The sequence below is a fragment of the Athene cunicularia genome (assembly GCF_003259725.1).
Source record: "Athene cunicularia isolate RWA chromosome 2 unlocalized genomic scaffold, athCun1 chr2_part1, whole genome shotgun sequence".
NCBI lineage: Eukaryota > Metazoa > Chordata > Aves > Strigiformes > Strigidae > Athene > Athene cunicularia.
Window position 1 is genome coordinate 120,540,861 of NW_020799095.1, and position 20,427 is coordinate 120,561,287.

The 20,427-nt window shown below is 35.9% G+C and overlaps 1 protein-coding gene across 2 annotated transcripts; it reads left to right on the top strand.

Annotated features, from left to right (window-relative positions):
• Positions 1-1,565: 1,565 nt before the first annotated feature.
• On the top strand, positions 1,566-20,184 carry HNF4G (hepatocyte nuclear factor 4 gamma). 2 transcript variants are annotated; one of them, XM_026842633.1, is made up of 10 exons: positions 1,566-1,687; positions 4,626-4,790; positions 6,319-6,413; positions 9,959-10,065; positions 13,931-14,086; positions 16,336-16,423; positions 18,514-18,666; positions 18,848-19,084; positions 19,565-19,687; positions 20,066-20,184. In XM_026842633.1, the coding sequence occupies exons 1-10, from the start codon at positions 1,566-1,568 to the stop codon at positions 20,182-20,184; spliced, it is 1,365 nt and encodes a 454-aa protein (XP_026698434.1). The 2 variants fall into 2 exon arrangements, with proteins under 2 accessions (XP_026698434.1, XP_026698433.1); XM_026842632.1 differs by having other exon boundaries at positions 1,566-1,683; positions 4,622-4,790.
• Positions 20,185-20,427: the final 243 nt, after the last annotated feature.

Below are 20,427 nucleotides of genomic sequence, written 5' to 3' on the forward strand. Positions count from 1 at the left end.
GCTATTATTTCTTGCCTGTCAGTAGTAGATGACTTGACATAGAATCTAAAATAACATCTCATACTACAAGCTGCAATGTCATTCAGCATTTGAAAAACAGTGCAGATGTCCTGTAGGAAAAGAAATCTACTGTGCAGGGGTCTGAATACTAGTGAACATTATAAAGCTTGAACTGACATAGGTCTAAAGGCTGTTCATCATTAGCTGCTTTCCACAGCTGCTCTAATTCCAGGACTGCATTCTGATCCACATAAGGCAAAAAGAAAATATATTAGTATTTTACAGTAGTCATTTAGTATACATTAATTGTTCGTGATTTACTTCATGATGGCAAAAATCCCCCAGAAAGCAATTTTTTACAAATGCAAGATTTGACTGTAAGAATTTTCCTTAGCAAAGAGTGAAAAAAATAATATAAAGAACATATTTCCTATAGTGTAGATTTTTCCATATTAAAAAATCAATTGAAATGAGGTTTTGTATGACAAGTATGAAGGGTCAATTCATTCCCTCTCCTTAGTGGTCACTGAGGGGCCTGCTATGGCAGCACTGAAGAAGTTCTGCTAACAGCAGAGGGATTAGCAAGATCTGATCATGTCATCATACATGGTATCTTCCATCTTACATTCATTCCCTTATTTTAAATTTACTCATATGCCAGAATGTTTTCAGACCTGGAGTTTTGATGTAAACTCAGCTAGTCTTAGCTATGTTTGTATCTGTGCAGCATACAATTTTGTATGAAAAAGCAAAAAGATGATTTATAGAAAATCTTATCAAACCTTACGCACCAAGGAACAAATGGTAATTTTAGTTAACATGTAAACCTTTGTATATTATTTTAAATATCATGTTTAAAGCAATTAAACATGTGCATCTGAATGATGTTTGAAAACAACCTGCTGCTATTACATCTTGTATGAAGAAGGCTTAGAGCAGGAAGCCCCCCTTCTGGGAATGTGCAAGGTCTGCTGCCCAGAGCCATCGCAGCAACACTGTGTGATGGAGGGGATCTATAAACTGGCCTTGCTGCAGAGCTTGTGTTGCATGAGGCCTTGGTTAAGCGTCTGTGCAGCCAGCATAATGGGAGGTTTTGCAGCTGTCTTTTAAAATATGATGATGCATGTTTTGGGTATGAGGACAGTCCATAATTGCATCACACTTCCTTATTGTTCTGAAGACAGAGAGCAAAAAGTGTCTTTACCTAGTCATAGTGGTTTGTTTAGGACTGTTTATACCATACATCGAAAACCAAGTGTGTAGCAGGGCATAGGAGATAGGAAGCTTCCTGCACGTCCTTGGGTTCACTCAAGAACTGGAACCAGTACAACTCCTGATAAGGTTATTCCATAAAACATTCCAAGATTATCAGAAGGGTTGCACTGAAAAAAAAAAAAAAAAAAAAAAAAAAGCAGGTAGAATATAGCATGCAGAAGCAGTTTTCCAGCTCCTCCCATTGCAGCACGTAAGTGACACAGTTATAGTTAACTTTGGATTATCAATCACTGTGAAACAGAATGGGAAGGTTGTGCATCTGAGCAGCTTTTTCACTGCTTTTGCATTCAATGATGAGGCTCTCGGAACCAATGCTAGACATGGAAATGGCGAGCTACAGTGAAGTTTTAGATCCGACGTATACAGCACTGGAGTTCGAAACGATGCAGATTCTGTATAATGGCAATGGTGAGTTCTGCTCTGTGATGCAAAATCAGTTAACAGGAAAAGTGAAGTTTAGTAATTCTATAAGGTGTTAGCTAAATGCTTTATTAATGGAGCATTTGGGGGTTGTTTTCAAACTATGTATCTGCTTTTTTACACTTCATCACTAAATTAATAACATTATAATTCTTTAACATTAGGAAAGTAAAAGAGAGATTATATATAATAAAGTAACTGAACTGTACTGTCACCAGTCAGTTAATCAAAGGAAGAAAATGGTGTATTCAGCAGTTGCTTTATTTGCTATAAGACAAATGAATAACTAGTATTGACAGTTTGGTCATGAAAGTATATTTCAGATATAACATCCGGAAGGACAAGACAAAATTATCCAGAGGCTTGTGAAAAGAATTAGCTACCGTTGCTTGATGCCTAGTTTCTAATTGTTTGACTAATATTTAATTTATTTAAATGTTAATCTAGACTTTCTAGGTATGTGTATATATGAACTAGAGTGGATTTTTAAAAAATCACATTGGCTTTCTAGAAGAAAAACTACTTGCGTTTGGCTAATGTAACCCTTCAGGTGGAATTTTTAATGCAGTAAATTTTTGAGAAATTGTATCAGTAAGTCATGAAGCACACTGCTTTTGTTCTGCTATCATTGATTACTGGCCAAAAATAAAGAAAAAGTCAGTCTGTTAAAGTGAATAAAAGTATCAGGCAAATTAGACTACTCTAAAATGGCTTTCTGAATGTTCTAATATACTTTAAAAATTGCTTTATTGTATCAAAGAAAATTCAGAGATCTATTGTAATATGTATTTTTAAAACAGAGAACAAATATTAAACGATTTGCAGAAAAAAATACATAGCACCTGCATTTCCACATATTTCTGCCATGTAGAACCTAAATTAGTTTTTATTGTTGAGCTTGAAGTTTCATCTGAATTTTTGATGCTACTTTACAGTAAGATTTATAAACGGAAAGGTAGATTTGGTTATTGATTTAGGAAGAAAAACCAGACCTTTATGCCCTAAGTGATTTTGAAGCTATCAAAGATTATGTAACTTTTAGATGACTTCTCTCCTTTTTGTTCTAATAGGGGTGATTTCATTGGTCATTTGTTTTTTGCTGAATAGCAGCTTTTCAGGTCTGTTAATGTTACATAAAATGGGAAAACAGATTAGGGAATTTGTGCTGTGTTGCATTATGTGTTGGTGATAGAGCTATTTAAATTATTCACTCTAAGTGATTAGTTTGATAATTATTAGGTATAGCCTTTTTCTGTTTAGTTTCCTTTGAGTTTAACTGAAGTATTTTCTTATAGCATTTATAAAAACATTGTCCTGTAGCTACAGTGCTAGGCTAGAACTGAAGGCTGCCTCTTACAAACCTTTCTATGTGTCTTTCCTAGCTGTCCAAATTCATTAGAAACATTCAGAGAAGTTTAACAAGCCACATTCAGGCAGATTACGCAGTTCTGTTGAAATCAAAGAATTTTGTAAAATCAGGTCAATTTCCCAGACATTTTGTTTCAGAATAATAACAAGGAAAATAAGTATATCCTTTTATATATATATATATATAATACATATATACACAATTTATATTGCTGTGAAATATTTAATCATTAAATTTAAATTTTAATTATTCTGTTTCATCATGATGCAAAATTAGAAAACTCCAAGACAAAGGTTTTATATTTTTCTAGCTAAAATATTTATGTAACCCATTTTTTAAAAACTAGTTTTCTAGTCATGACAAACGTAGTTTTAAAATAAAATAGTTACAGAACTGAGTTCTTAACTTTAAGATTTTGTGTTTTATTTAAGTAATTTTTAATACAATTCCTATCAACTGTGTCTCTGTAAAACAAAATTTTAAAAGTTGCTTCTTCTCTCCTTGACTAAAGAACTCTAAATTGTAAGCTCTTCAGAACACAATGAAAATTTTACAATGTATTTGTGTAATACATTTCAGTTGGATCTAGTACAGTATGAATAATAATATGTATCAATGTTAACAGTTTCACTTTTACAGCCTGTCCACTGTTCATGAACTCATGTACTTGACTTTTGAATGCATGTTTGAAAAACTGATTAATGTGGCACTCTTTCCTCTCCCTGGCTGAACAACTACAAATGTTTAGGGCATATTGCAAACAGCTTTCCTTTTGTAAAACCAGAAGCATAAGAGAAAAAGCTATTTTGCAATTATTTCTTTGAACACATCTGTTAAACATTGTCAGTCAAAGAAGAATAAATATGCCTGGTTTGATTCTAGGTAAATTTCTTCAGTATTGATTACTATATTCAGTGATTAATTGTTAATCATGTAGCTAATATTCTTTTGTGCAAGTAAAGTCTGCACCGATGTTCCCTGGGAAAATTTGTTTGAGGAAAACAACACTTAGTCCTCTTTTAGCTTGCCTTTTTTTTTTTTTTTTTTTTTTTTTTTTATTAACTATTGTGCAAAAACTGTCTTGTGTTTTTTTTGTTTTGGTTTGTTTTTTTTTAACGTCACGTATGCAGTTTTATCTTTGTATGATAGTTGCCAATTATTGCCAGCTCCTATGAGAACTGATATACAAGTGTCTTTGCCAGCTAACTAGGCAATACTGCTTTGTGTCAAAGTTCCCCTTCTTGTTAGTAAGAATGTATGTGTAATTAGACATGCAGAGTTACACTTTAATTTTTTTACCCCTTTCAGCTGGAAAGAGTTTAGAATAAAATTATTTGTTGTTGTGAACTTCATAAATTGTTAATATCTCTGTATCTTTGAAATTCTTCATCTGAATAAGAACCAGATGTAATCAGATATGCTGTACAATATAAATAGTAAGTGGCAATTAAAAGAGAAAGGGTCAGAAAAAGCCTCCAGAAAAAGTACAAATTGTCCATGGGGTGGTTGTCAAAAGTTTTGTCCCTAACTAAGTATGTTGTTCTTGCCTCTCCTCAGACAGTTCAGGAGAAGCTGTCAACATGAATGCTGCTGACAACGGGATCAGTAGTCTCTGTGCAATATGTGGGGACCGAGCGACTGGAAAACATTACGGTGCTTCCAGCTGTGATGGATGCAAGGGATTCTTTAGACGCAGCATACGGAAAAATCATGTCTATACATGCAGGTATTTCCAAAGATCTGCGGGCACTGAATGATTGAATTTAAGCAAAAATTACATTCAGACTTTTTCAGAACTGTGTCAGGATAATTTCAGCTTTTTCTTAAGGAATTCTAACCAGCATTTTTGATGAGCATGTGATTCATGGTATATTCTTATGATTGGAAAAAAAAAGTATTTTATTCAAGACTATACTTAATATTACATATACCATATACTGCATTGCAGATGTCTGTTGATATTGTTGATATCATTACATCACTCAACAGCTGTTTCATTCTTTCATTTATGATTACAAAGGTCATCTCCTAGGGAAAAAAAAAAAAAAAAGAAAAGAAAAATTCTCATATTTTCACCAGTAATGTGAAAAGTGTAAGTCTTCACTGTTTTGTAAAAATTATTTTCAATTGTTTTTCTTATGAAGGCAGTTTCTGAATAAAAAGTCTAAGATTTATGAGTCTTATTTTAAGGGCTGTGCAAGCACATCTGCACAACTTTCCACTTTGGGTGACACATGGCTTTTTTGAATGACCATTTTCCCTCCTGTCAGTCTGAATGGCAATCTGCTAATTTCTGGATGTCTGCAGGTCATTGCGTCATGTTTGACAAACTGCTGTCTGCGTGCACAAGTCCATAAAACGTCAGTTTTAAGCCATGCACAGAATATGTGGAAACCTTTGTGAGTTCAGACAAACCACCAAAGGAGAAAAATTTGTTAAGAATGGCTTGCTACTGGAAATGTTGTTTGGTCTCCTTGGTTCTTAATACTCTTATAAGGAAATATCTCCCTTATAGACATACCATGGTGGTATAGCATAGATATACCCCTAAAGTGGTGTGACAAGAGCTGATATAAGTGATTTCAAGAAGAGCTCTGCAGAACAGATTTATCTAACAAACACATGCACAGCAAAAAAGCAGAAGCGAACAGGGAGAGGAGGGGATGCCCTTATATATGTACCTGTAGATGTGCATGAGAGCGTGAGGAAGCCTTCTTGCAGTGTTGTGCTCTCTGTGTTTCCTTATGTCTTTATTTCAATGTGGTGCTAAAAAATTTTCCTCCCGGTTCCTATCTACGTTTTCATCTGTAACAATACAACATGTAGCTTGTTCATTGGTGTCTCCCAGAAGGAGTAAACTTTGCCAGTCAAAGGTACTGGTTTTGCAACTAATGGGTCCTCCATGACAGTGACATTTGGTGTTTTCTTTGATTGTCCTCTCCTTTTTCTATTTGTAGCTTTTTTTTTTTTCCCCTCCACTGTCATTTGATGCAGCTAGTTACTGATACATCTTACAAATAAACTGAGGTGTAAGTGATGCACACAACTTCAAAATTTTCCTCACTTCTCCATTCCAATGCATATATGTGTGTATACACACACATATATTTCTGCAAACTGAGCAGGTATGAAACACAACTCAAGACTGATTAATTAAAAAAAAAAATCAAAATAACATCAGTTGGTTTTCTTCTTCATAATCAGGGTGCTGCTTTATTAATTCTTTTACATTTACATTTTCTTATCTCTGATAGATTCAGCCGGCAATGTATTGTTGACAAGGATAAAAGGAATCAATGCAGATATTGTCGTTTAAAAAAGTGTTTTCGTGCAGGAATGAAAAAAGAAGGTAATGGAGTCATTTATTATTTGATATACAAAGATAAATAATCTGAATTAGTTTTAAAATGTAGTAAGGATTCTAAAAATCTCCAGCAGAATAATTCAATGGAAAGTCTGCTGTAATGCCTTCATAATGGAGGCATCAACTTTTATTTTGAGGTGAAATATGCATCATCTAATTGTCAGGTGGGTAAGCAGTTCTAACACTTTGAGTATTAGCAAATCTGTGTTTTAAAGTGGATTTGCAACTGTTTAATCCACGAACCCTGAAACCAAAATTCATTGGTTTCTAAGTGTTGAGCTGTATCCTGTAGAAGTTCAAAGTGTGAGATTTTAATTTTTACCAAATTTGAATCATAAAATCTCTATCTGGGATTTTGTCTCTACCCTATCTTAGTAATGACAATGCCAATTTACTGTTTTTTTCCCTTAGTTTTAAATGTTTGAAGCATTTAAGATAGAGGAGGAGTGTGAAGTTGAGCAAAAAAGGAGTGGTGAGAACTGTAGTGGTAGCTGTCAGTGGAATGCCCACATTATTTAAAAGAATTTCTAGTCTCATTAATCTCAAACATGGGAAGACTGTTACTTATGCATCTCACTGACAGACTTGAAGAAACCTGGGTGTCACAATGATCCTCCTGTCAAAGTGGAAGGACAGACAATCATAGCAGCAGAGCAATAGGGAAAGAAAGGCAGTGGGAATAACAGAGGACTTTTGTATTGGGGTTTTGGGGCTGTTGCTTCACTGGCAATTATGATGTAGAGGCAAAAGACATCCTGATCAGATTCAAATAAGAAATCCAGAATGGCTCATCACAAACTTCGCTATCGGTTTTGTTGGGAGCATGGTGTATCTACCTGAAGGCCAGTCTGTAATGTGAGTGTGCAGTTCTCCTGCCCTGTGACAAGGCTATAATATTTTTAGTCTATACATAGCTTTTCTAGGATAAAGGGAGCTGTTTCTTTATGCTCTTATATATCTATACTATAGTACTGCTTTGCTAGTAATCAAGTTTGAGAATGAGGTAAAATGGATTTTCTCCTTGCAGCTGGATGGGGATGTTCTAAACAGTGTTACACTGTGTATGTATGAAACAGGTTTGTTCATTCTTGTGGGTCTCCTTGAACACGGTTTAGCCTTTTGGAATTAGAACCATTAAAATCAGTAGCATGTTGTATACATATTATCAATCTGATCTGAAGAAAAGGGAAGACCCAAAAAGTTTTGCAAAAAGCAAAGCTTTACAGACTTTCAAAACCTGGAATTAAAGAATGCCTTAGCTCAGAAGGGCTTGGGACCCCAGCCAGCCAGGTTTATACAGTCCCTGAGAGGGAAGATTCCACAACTTCTCTCAGCAACTCCTTCCAGTGCTTGACCACCCTCACTGGGAGGAGATTTTTGCTTATAAGTAACTGGAATATATCTTACTGCAGTTAGGGTAGAGTCCATTGCCTCTTTTTCTTTCATTATGCATCTTAGAAGAATCTGACCCCATTTTCTGTAAAATTCAGAAATTAGGACCTCCACCTTTGTCCTCTTTTCCACATAAACAAAGATGCCTCTCTCTGATTCACCTTGCGCGTCTTGTGGGTTACATCTCCATAGCCCTCTGCTGGACACTGCCCAGTTTTCCATCGTCATTCATCTCCTGGGAAGCCTAAACCAGAGAAATAATCACTTCCCTCAAGATGCTGATGTGGCCCGTGCATGGCTAGCTGACATCACCATGAGGCATGCTGCTGACTCATGTTTATGAAGTGAAGATACATCTTGCCCAAAACTTTTAATATCATTTCCACCGCTCTGCCTCCTCTGGTGCCACTACCTATAAAACTTTCATTTTTCACTGCGTCCAAGCTATGTTTATTCAATGCTCCCCAGTGCTAAAATAATTCAAAATGCTCAACTGTAAATTTTGCTGCTTGTGTGTTGTTATATACCTCCCTGCACTGTCAGGGGATGTCTCATAGCATAACTGTAGCATGGTCTATATGATAGTTTCTATGCTTGTTTCTAGCAAACCATTTTATTTTCTTCAGGACGAAGGTAAGAAGGACTTCATCTGGTAAAAGCTATACAAGCACTCTTTGAGCAAATATTCCCCCTTCCTCATGGAATCTCTGTTTAAGGCAATTTTAGCCTGAACTGCCAAAAAAGCCTTAGCAATCCAGTCAATCTAGTCTAATAATTAAAAATTATGCACATGCAGGATAAAAATTGAAGCATTTTCATATTATTCTCAAAGTTTTCCACCAGTGACTTTCAGTAGTGATTGTCAGAATAGCTTACTATTTTTCTAATAATAATCAGCGCTGATTTATTTTAATTATCTAGGTAGCGCTTCAGCTGCTAAGATTCAGTGAATGTTTTTTTCTCCATTCTTTTAAAAAAGGTTGTATTTTTGTTTCCCGTCTACATGAACATTTAGCACTTTATCACTGCACAACATTTCTTACTGTGACCTTAATAAAAGGCCCATCAGTGAGTGTCCTTGGCAAAAAGTTAGTACACCTCTGGAATAAACTATGTGCATTGTTCAGATAAACCCTGAAAACTATTTAGTGTATAGAATATTTTATTTTTTTATTGAAACCTTTGGTACTACTCCTAAATTCTGTAATGCAGATTGTTTCCCACAAAATAGCAAACATATCCTTTGGAAATAAAGCTGCTGCTCTTAAAAGATGATGAGATTCCTTGTGCAATAAAAAGATTTTGATCAGCACAATTCTTTTTTTTTTTTTTTCTTCTTGGCCTAACCTTGGACATGATCTAGGTTTTAGAAAAATCTGATTGATAGTTTTTTTCTTCTTCCTTCAGTTAAAAAGTAAGCCTTGATACTTCATAAGCCTTGCATGTGCTGATTAAGGATTCCTTATCCAAAGCCCTTTCAACTGCCTTTTTTTGGGACACCATGAGACAAAACTTATTGGGCTGAAACACTTTTGTTGCTTTTTCTTTCTTTTTCCTTAGTTAATGTTCTGTGAAGTGGCTAGGTAAACTGGCAGTGTCACTGAGGAGGAGCGTGAGATTTCACTTTCAAAATTATCTTACTAGTGTGTTAAATTCACGTTTCATTCCTATATCAGGGTTTCTCACAGGAGAGCAGGAATAGGGCTTTCAGTCTTCCTCTGACAGACATTTTGCCAGTGGTGATGCTGTAGCTCTTGACCTGTTCAGCAGTCTGGAGATGTCCATTTCTACCATTATCATAAAGTCTCACTTATTAAATTGGTTAAAATAACAAACAGCAACATGTGTTCAAGTTCAAAGGAAGAAAGAGGTTTTACTGTAATAAAGCCAAGCACAAAAGTTCTGACAATTCAGTTATCTATCTACAATTAGTTATACCTGTTTTTTACAGGCAAACAGTATACAGATAAAGACCATAAACATGTATTGTCATCCTTCCTCCTTACTCAGAGCTAAAAGCGCAATGTCTTTTTTGAATGTCATACCTTTTGATTCTTATAGTTATCTAATAAACTTGTGAAATGGTATTGTGTGTCAATGTCTGCAAGTCAATAAATGAGATGATTATTCTTTTCCAGCTGTACAAAATGAACGGGACAGGATAAGTACAAGAAGAAACACTTTTGATGGCTGCAATATTCCCTCTATTAGCACATTGTCACAAGCTGAGACACTTTCCCGCCAGGTACTGAGATCTACTAAAAAATTATTTTATGACTTCAAGGCCATTTTTTTTCTAAAGTTAGACACTTTTCAGTTTCATACTGTATTAAATATAATTATTGAGATTACTTTTTTCTGTTTCCAAAGTGCACCCAGATTCCTTTTCCCAATGAAAGAATCAGTAATAGAATACATTCTTAAAGCAAAGTCAATAAAAATTTTCTACTTTGTCCAGGACAATATGTCCTAGGCACCTTTCTTAATAAAGCTTTATGGTTCTTACTGCTTTTAAATCAGTTGCTGTCCCGGGCAGCTGGTGGCATCTATCTATCCTTGAGGCTGGCTTTACCATGAAACATTAGGGAAAAAATTGTCCAAAGCCATTACATTCAAAGGGGTGTAGACACTCATTTCCTTACATTCTTTTGAAAATCCCATTTTTAATATCCTTAGACATTATAAATAAGGCAAACAGAAGTGTTCCAACTGCAGAGTCTATTCACATATCACTTTTAAATTTTCTTTGTCTCATCTGAACTTCATTTTCTTTTTTCTTTTTTTTTTCCCTATCCAATCAATTGCTGAATAGAACAGTCTCCAGTCCTTTTCTGCACCTCAGATAAATCATGGTCATTGATTCTGCATTCTTGCACCTTTTACTAACTTACTTAGAATTTAACTACCACCTTTATGATTTCATGCTGACTGATTTATACATCACCAAATGTTTTGCAATCTCATCCTTTATCAGCATCTCTCTTAGGGTAGAACTGCCTGTAAAGAATTGATACAGGAATTACTGGTTGATAGTCTTTGGCACATATGTCTGGGCAGACTAAATGAACATAATAGACCTGCCTACCTTTCATACCTATACAGTATGAAAAAAATATATTTTTACCTTCTTAGTAATTCTTTGAACTTTCTTATTGTGCTTTTTTGTGTTACTCCCTTAATCATTTCCAACTGGTATATGCAATTCAGGAATAAGAGCTGTCTTAAACAGGATCACATCTTCAGCTGTTCCTGCCACAAAGTTCTTTTCAGATGGTAGATTCCTGGCCTAAAACATCAGCTTGTGTATACATACAAATTTATTCTACTTCTTACTTGGTATGTTGTAGTAGGAGATAATTGCTCCTACTATGCCAAGCATATATGAAGATACGCTCTTGGCCTTAAAGACCAAGAAGTCACATTAACATGATAGAGAAGTAAAGTCTTAAAAGTCCTTGTTTTTTCCTCAGTTGAATGAGTCTCTAAGGTGAGTTCAGTCCCGTGGAATGACTTGGAGGTGGTGGTGGTGTCACAAATCATTGGCCAAGTTCTTCAGCTGTGAAATGAGGAAGAAGGTGCATTCATCCCATTTAAAAGTTTCATATTAAAATAGAGAAAATTAATTATTTTGTCTCTGAAGATCCCTCACAGGGGGAAGTTGTCCAGGTATGATTTTTTCTCCTGCAGACCAAGGAGAGGCTTCCAGAATCATGTAAATATGGAAGGGACATGCTGAACTATTGTAGGAGTAAAGGCATGTGTCTCATGGTTCTCAGGACAATAGGGATAGAGTGTTGTCATGTTCATCAAGTCATTAATGGGTACATGTTTCATTGGGAGAGTTTTCATCTCCATATAAGAAAGAAATTTTTTACAGTGAGAACAATCAATCACTAGCACAAACTTCGAGGGACATGGTAGAGTCCCCATCATTGGAGATTTTCGAGATACAATTGGACAGGGTGCTAGATAATCTCATCTAGGTTCCCCTTCCCACAAAAGGTTGGATGAGAGGATCTTTTGAGGTTCCTTCCAACCTGGGCTAGTCTATGATTCTGTGAAGTCGGCGACTCACATGTTGCACTGCAGAAACGAGAGTCAGGTTAGAACAATAGAGAAATAGAGAGGAAAGTTCATAGCTTCATATCCTGGTGAAGAGATCCAACCTTAGGAGATCATAATGAATTCCATGGGAGTAATCCCATGAATCCCCTGCAGAAGCTTACCAAGTAATTTCAGCACAGAGTCTACAGTTTATCCTGTAAGATATAATTCATAAAGATGCATACTTTTGATTAAAAGATATTAAGGGAAGGTCAGTATATTAAGTTCATGAGTCAGTAAGTCTACTGGTTAAACAATAGTTGGTGCATGGTAGTATTTTTTTCTGCTATCAGGACACTCTTCTTTGTGTAGGTACTTTTGAATCTTGATCAAAACTCCTCATACTCTTCTGGAAAAAATTAAATACATTGACTTACTTTACTCTCTTTCTTTACTGGTATCTCTCATCTGAATTATATTCAGTATTTTCAGCTTTGTTTTTGTAGAACAGATGCCAGAAATGGACTCATAATTACAGTAGGGATTTCACAAATGCTGTCTACAAAGAGATGATACCTCCAACCTTTCTCCTACATGATAGCCTTTGAATTATGTGTCTGAGGATTTTTTTCAGCTGCCTAGCTGCTGTATTTTCCTGAGAACTAATGTTCAGCCAGTTAACTGCCATTAATAGCTAAGCTGTTTTCAGTGGTTTAGACTACTGAATTATGTAGGAAGCACTGAGCTTTAGTTCAGAAGTACAACTCCTTTTGACCACCCAAGGATAATGGGATTTCACCACAGATCCCATTATGGGGTTTAACATGGATCTGGGAATGAATAGGATCTGGTAGGAATCAACCTAAACAGCATCCAGCATCCTGAAATTTGTAGGTACACAGTATTGGAAGTTCAAAAAACTTTTTTTTTTTTTTTTTTTTTTTTGAGGGAAGATAATCAATACAGAATTCCTGGATATGCTTCCTGTAATAAAATGTAAGGTGAAAGTCAGGTTCATAGGCCTTGTACAGCAGTGGGGTTTTGTTGTTGTTGTTGTGGTGGGACCTCTTCCTCTTCCTCTTCCTCTTCCTCTTCCTCTTCCTCTTCCTCTTCCTCTTCCTCTTCCTCTTCCTCTTCCTCTTCCTCTTCCTCTTCCTCTTCCTCTTCCTCTTCCCCTTCCCCTTCCCCTTCCCCTTCCTCTTCCTCCTCCTCCTCCTCCTCCTCTTCTTCCTCCTACTCTTCCTCCTCCTCTTCCTCCTCTTCCTCTTCCTCTCTTCTTTACTTTTTTCTTCCTTGGTTATATAAGAGTTATAAACTGACCTCTTCTCAGTCTTTGTTTTATCTTGTCTTTCCTGTCAGGCTTAACAGCAAGCCTGGTTTTGTTCCTTTGCTTGAAAAGTCATTAAGAATTTCAAGATTTGGCTCAGTGATTATGTGAAAGTGCCCCAGCTTCAGGCCCAGAAAGATATTGCTCTGTTCTTATTTCACAGCACACTGTTCACTGCAGGTGGTCTAATGCACACTCATATCCTTTACATTTGCTCTGAAACGTCTCAGGCCTCCACCTATACTGCTGCTTCATCATTACAAACCATTCTCCTCCAGGCACTAAAAAACCCCCATTTTACCTTCTAAAGTTAATGATACTTATCTTTTCACTAGAACATGCTACCCCTTTATTTCTCTCTTTCTTTGCCCTTAATGTTACTGCATGCACCTATGAGCTCTTTTTTTTTTTTTTTTTTTTTTTTTAAAGGAATAAAAAACTCACCTCCCTCCTACAGATAATAAGGGCTCTGGTATATTTAAAAAGAGTATTTTGGAATGAGAAGATACTGTATCATGATATGAATAGTGTAATTTTTAACATACTGTAATACATACTGGTAATAATGAGAAATAAAATGTTATAATTTACGTGCAGACTAATGGTCCATGTGGTCAAGGAATTTCTCAAGAGTACGCATGATTACTGCTGCGATTTTTTCTTAAATATGCTGTTAACCAGTGAAAGTGCAATTCTATGAAATTTAATACTGTTGATTTTTTTCTCTCACTATGGACAGATCTCAATCTCCAGTCCTGGTGCTAGCACTGACATAAATGTTAAGAAAATTGCTGGTATTAGTGATGTCTGTGAATCTATGAAGCAACAACTTTTGGTCCTGGTGGAATGGGCTAAATATATTCCAGGCTTCTGTGAATTACCACTGGATGACCAGGTATAAGAGGAGACAAAAGAGAGAACTTAATTACTGCCCTGTTATTTCTGTGATATTTAAATGTTACGATTAAACACTTATTTTTTTTTCTGATCAGTAGCGCTGGGTGCTACACCCACCATCTTAAATCTTTAAAGTTTTGAAATACCACCACCACAAAAAAAAAAGAGGAAATAGATAAGGCTCTACCACATTAACAAAAAGAAGTAGCAAACCAGTATGTCGTTCAGTGTTTTGTGCTTCTGTATTCTTTTGGAAGTAGAGATACAAAGCTGCATACAAAAATGAAAAAAATCTTATTAAAAAAATCCATGCTTTTTTCCGACTTTGGAAAACATTTTTTCATGTTCACCTTTCATTATAATGTGGTTTATGACACGTTACTTAATTTGAAGCAGGTCTTGTCTATTTGCAAAAAACAAAAGCCATTAGAATCTTAAACATGCCAAACATACCGATATCAATCCATAGCAAATAATCTTTCATATAATACAGTGTACTAAAATCATATTGTATATAATGAACATGGGAGAAAAAAAGCACCAAACCTTGAAAATTCTTAAGGGTTTTTATGACAGAGGTTTGGTCTATCATCACATCTGTAATATATCCTAATATATCACTGGGTTTTGGAGTAAGTTGTGCTGGCACACTCGGAACCAGTGTCTCCTGTTCCGTTAAGAAATTGTCTCCCTGTCCACCTGGGAAGGAGGTTAATTCTCAGCTCAGATTCTCTTTGATTCCAGTCCACCAAAATCTGATTCAGCTTGAAAATGACTCTGTGAAGTGGAATTGTGTAATTTCTTCTTTTTGCCTCTTCAGTGTCTCAGTTTTTAACAAAATCCTGCAAGCAGGCTTAGATCATTCTTAGGTTTGAGATTCAAACTGAGCTTATTCCCTCTTACACTCCTCCTCAGGAATATGGAGGTGTTTCAGGCCACAGGAGATGCCCCAGAATAGGAGCTTAACATTGTCTTTGCAGACCCATTAGAATATGATATGTGTGCTTATGCATAATGCATAATATGTGCATATATGATATATGTGCTTATACAGTTCAACATACTGCAACAAGTTAAAAATATTTTAATGCAAAATAAGGAGAATTTGAAATGCATTAGTGTCACAAGGGCAACAAAACAAGGAAAAATATTGCTGTCTTTATTGTTAAGATGGCATGAAGGAGAAGAGAAGGATCAGTCCTCATTAAAAAGTTCCTGTCTGTGTTTTAAAGAAAAAAACAGCTTAGAAAGATGGGCTGAAAACATCCCTGTAGTGCATGAAGAGTACATGTTGGGAAATACTCCAGAACCTTAAATACCTTAAAGAGTAGTGACAAAGGTATTGGGAGTTAAATGCCACTTTTGCATTTGTGATAGCTTCTTTCTAAGGGGCACTGTGCATTTAATTATAAAATAAACCATCTGGTTTTGAACAAATGAATCCTTATCTGGGAATCAGCCTGATTTACAAGCCATCGAGCAGGCCAGAGCAGATAAGTTAACTCTGTTGAGAGCCTGAGAAGTCTTAACACATTAAGTATTCCTAGGTGCTGTGTACATTTACATCACTCATAAAGCTTTGGCTTGGATTTGTAAGAAAATAATTACTTGCCAAGAGAGGAGTTCCTTGAGGAAACAGAGGCCAGCACTGAAATTAGAAGCAGAGATTAAAAATTAAGGAAAGTAAATAGGTGACAAAGAGTAAACTAAAGACCACATTTTTAAGTGCTTACCTGGTATGAATCAGGTTTCTTCTTTGTTGACAGTAGTGGATAGTTTAGCATAGCTGGTTTTGTTGGGGAAAAGGGTCTTTTAAGTGCAGCACAAATTTTTGGTTCAAGGTGAGAAAAATGAAACACTGATAGTGCTGAATTTACTGTAACTGTTCATTCCAGCCCACCAGAGTCTTTAGTGTCAACTTAAAATTCAAGAGAAAATTTTGTTAAGGGAATAGGCACTAGGAAATAAATGCAAGCATTGTATTTATTGAGAAGCATTTTGAAGAGCTGTATGTTTAAAATCTAGACCAAATGTTAGAAGTGACAGAGGATGACAATTTAATTATAGTGTGCTGTTAGTACAGTGTTAAGGTTTTTACATTCACTTTACATTTTACATTAAAATCTTAACAGTCTTAAACATGTACCTATAGCTGAATACACTCGTGGTAATATGCATCCTCATTTCTTTTGCCCTTATTGGAACTTACTGCTTTATCATCTAATGAGGCTGACCTTTTTTCTTGAGGTTGCCCTGCTAAGAGCACATGCTGGGGAACACCTGTTGCTTGGAGCGGCAAAACGGTCCATGGCGTATAAGGACATTTTACTTTTAGGTAAATATTGGTTTTGTTTTAATTAATAACGATGATGATGTTATAGTACATTAGCAACCATGTAATCACTTAAGTGGGACAACTGTTCTAGCACAATCAAAGCAATGCATTCTGTGAATGCTAAATAGCTATTAATGACATAATGTCACATGACCTGCTCCAGCAAAAGCAGGTGGACAGTTTCCTGTGAGTTAATACAGCTAAATGTTTATTGGATACCAGAAACCACAACCTAAGGGAGTTCCTGGAAAATTATCTCCTTCCATTAGCATCCTCTTTGCACCTTTGTCCCGTAAAATAACAGAACAAAGCAACAACAACAACAACAAAAACATAAAAAAACTTTGCTTAAGATAGGAGCAGCCAACCTGTGGCCCATGTACTAATTTCAGTCTTCATGAAAACCATTTATCTGGAGCTTTCTGAAGAGCCCTTCAGACATAGTCAGAGAAGACTGTACAGGCTAGAAGACTGGATAACCTGTTCCCTGCAACTCTCTTTCCCAAGAGTCCTGTCACTGCTGCCTCGACAGTCGCAATGTGGCCATCATATAAACATCATGCCTGTTGTCCCCTGCCATGTGGGAGATGGGTGCATCCATGGCACGAGGAGGAGTCACGCCTGCATAAGCCTGTTCGTGGTCACTTGAAAGGCTCCTTCACTGGGTTATATAAAAAGAAATGGCTGTTAGGGAATGGGATGTCATCGTGTGGTGTAAGCATGTCTTCTCTTTTTTCACACAACAGAGAGGCACAGTGATATGATGAGTTGTGTGCCCGTGTGTATAGTGATGTGTTGAGGCATTTGTTAGCATTGTTTGACGCAGTACTCTGTCAGTCTGAAGTGCACCCTGCTAAAAATGGTCTCATTAAACATGTGCAGCGCTTTGGCTGTTTTTTGAGAAAGCCTGTAGGTCTTGGACAGAATTTTTTATGTGAGGCAATGCTATGTGGAATATGGACTCTTAACTAGTTTCTTCACTGGCGATGTGGTACAAGGAGGTTTTCCACTACTAGTTCTCCTTCCTCTTTGGGCCTGCCTTTTCATAGCTCATAGCTCATCAGCTTGAATTTATTTTTACACATATAATAACATTAAAATGTTAAGAAGGTCTTGGTCTGGACATGTTACTCTCACCAGCAATAGTTTCAAGTTAAAAAGTATACAGATTACTTTCTGAACCTAGTTCTCTAGATACAGTTTTATTGACAAATTTAACAGAAATAAAAAAGAAATATTTGCACTTTATTTGGATTAGCAGGTAATAAGGAAAATAATGATAAAATAATAAGCAGAAAATTATAGTCAGCATCTCCAGCATCAGCATATGTGAAACAAAAGGAGAAACAAGCTAAGGATCCAAGCCTTATTTCTGATACTTGGAGGTAAAACTTATGAGTCATTTTGGCATGGATTTCTTATGATATATCATCAGCTCTTCTTTCAAAAACTGCTTGGTGACTTCCAGAAACTCTGTGGCTTTCCCACTGATCTCACCACTTACATTAAATGATTTTTGGACAGAATGTGAATTAAGATGCCGTGATGGAGATGTCTCCAAAATGGAAATTTCTAATTAAAAGAGCAGAGAAAATTCATTCTTTACTGAAAATTTTATAATACTTCTAAATTTTATTAGGAGTAACAGAAGCATCTGTTAGAAGAAAAAACATTCCTGGTGTCTCCTCTGGAAGAAGGCTTGTTTGTCCATTCACAAATCCTGATCATTCAGCTTGAGATACATTATTTTATTGGTGGAAGAAGAAATTTTTGGATCCGTTTACCATTTATCTATAAGATAAAAGCCTATTTGCTCAATAGTTGTGCATTCAAATATGGACCTCAGTCCTGTGGACTAATCAGTAACTAACATGTGGGCATATTTACATGCACAGATTATTTACTGAGAGCCATATTTTACATATATTGTATACTTGCAAAGAACAGTTTTGTATGCTACAAGGATAGTTATTACTTTAAAAAAATATTAATTTGATTAAGCAAAATGAAATGTGCTTTTGAAAATGGGCTTGTTCTAATACATCAAAGTCTTTATATTAATCCACATGTTGGTATCCTTTCTTTCTAAGGCAACAATTACATAATTCATCGCAACAGTACTGAAGTAGAGATCAGCCGAGTGGCAAATCGGATTCTAGATGAATTAGTTCGACCCTTCCAGGAGATTCAGATAGACGACAATGAGTACGCTTGCTTGAAAGCAATTGTATTTTTTGATCCAGGTACCTTTTTGAAAGTATCTCTCAGAATTATATGTGACTATATTGAAAGTTATTTTTGTTGATGTAGCATCTGCTCCTCATGTTATATAGCTTGATGGAAAAGAATAAAATAAAAAAACCCTAAGATGCTCCTCCCAAATCATAACCTGCCTTGACTTCAAGGTTTTGTCATTTTTTTAAGATGCAAAAGGCCTGAGTAATCCAATGAAGATTAAAAACATGCGGTTCCAAGTCCAAATCAGTTTAGAGGATTATATTAATGATCGTCAGTACGACTCCCGAGGACGATTTGGAGAACTTCTGCTTCTACTGCCTACACTCCAGAGCATCACTTGGCAAATGATTGAGCAAATACAGTTGGTTAAACTATTTGGAATTGTTAAAATTGACAGTTTGCTTCAGGAAATGTTACTAGGAGGTAAGCTAACAACTTGTTAAATTTACCATGTTGTATAATGTTGAATTTAGCATACTGGGATTTTGAGGGAATCATAATGTTAGCAAACACTTTGACCACTGCCTTGCTGACTGAGCTTTGGTTCATGTGATTGTTAGTTAAAGCCTTGTCTCAGCTGCTCATCTTGTTAACTCAGTCCTACAAGCTCAGATTGTGCTGTGTACTTCTCAGTCATTGCTGAATATCTAGATATACAATTCCCTAGGCAGATAGAAGAATCCTTACAAATATTTTGTGAAATCCTCTGTTAATGCAGTCAAAACAGTGAAAATAAACACAGTGCTTAATATGGTTGAAGTCTGGTAAAATTGTTTAATGAATACCCAGAGGCAGTTATTCAAATTGCCAATCAAAATATTTGCATTGCAGAAATGTAATTATTGAATTTGCTGGCAGCAACATGCTCTTTCAAATTGATACATGCTTATGTTACTTTTGCAGGTACTTCTAATGATGCCAGTCATCTGCATCATCCAGTACATCCTCACTTAGCCCAAGATCCATTAACTGGCCAAACTATCCTTATAAGTTCAATGTCTGCTCCTGTACATACAGAACAGATTTGTAAGTAATTGCAAGTTAGCCTTCTGTCATAACATTCCACTGTTACATTGAAAAATATTAATTAGAATGGTGGCCTGTCAGTGCTCAGTTATTTCATCAGCATTCTTAATTAAAATAATTGTGCATTACAAACATACGTATATAAAGAGTGTTACATAAGATACTTTGACCTGAATTTAACCTAATGTTTAAAATTCAGCACCATTCTGATATATCATTGTTTTCACATGTAAAATTTTTAATAAACTAAAAATTCTGCTAATTAAAATATCCTATTTCCCTAGCATAGCAAATGTAACAGAACTTAATTTCGGTGTAGTAGTATGCATATGTGTATGTAGAATATAAAATATGTAATCTTTCTATGTTCTTTTTCAGCAACTCCAGAAACTCCATTACCTTCCCCTCCTCAAGGCTCTGGACAAGAATACAAAATGACTACAAATCAGGCTTCAGTCATTGCACAGCAATCTATTTTGAAACAAAAACCATTGTGATAATGTTTCTGTCTCTGTCTTACCCTTCCTTCCTTCCTTCCTTCCTTCCTTCCTTCCTTCCTTCCTTCCTTCCTTCCTTCGTCCCTTAACCCCTTCCCCCCTTCCTTCCTTTCTTCCTTTTTGTGCACTAGATAAATTGGTAGGACACTTGCACATTTAAAATCTCAGGATGATAAAGGAAATTATTTCCTCAGCAGCCACCACTGGGGGTGTTTCTTAAAACACCTCATGATTTGGAAAGAA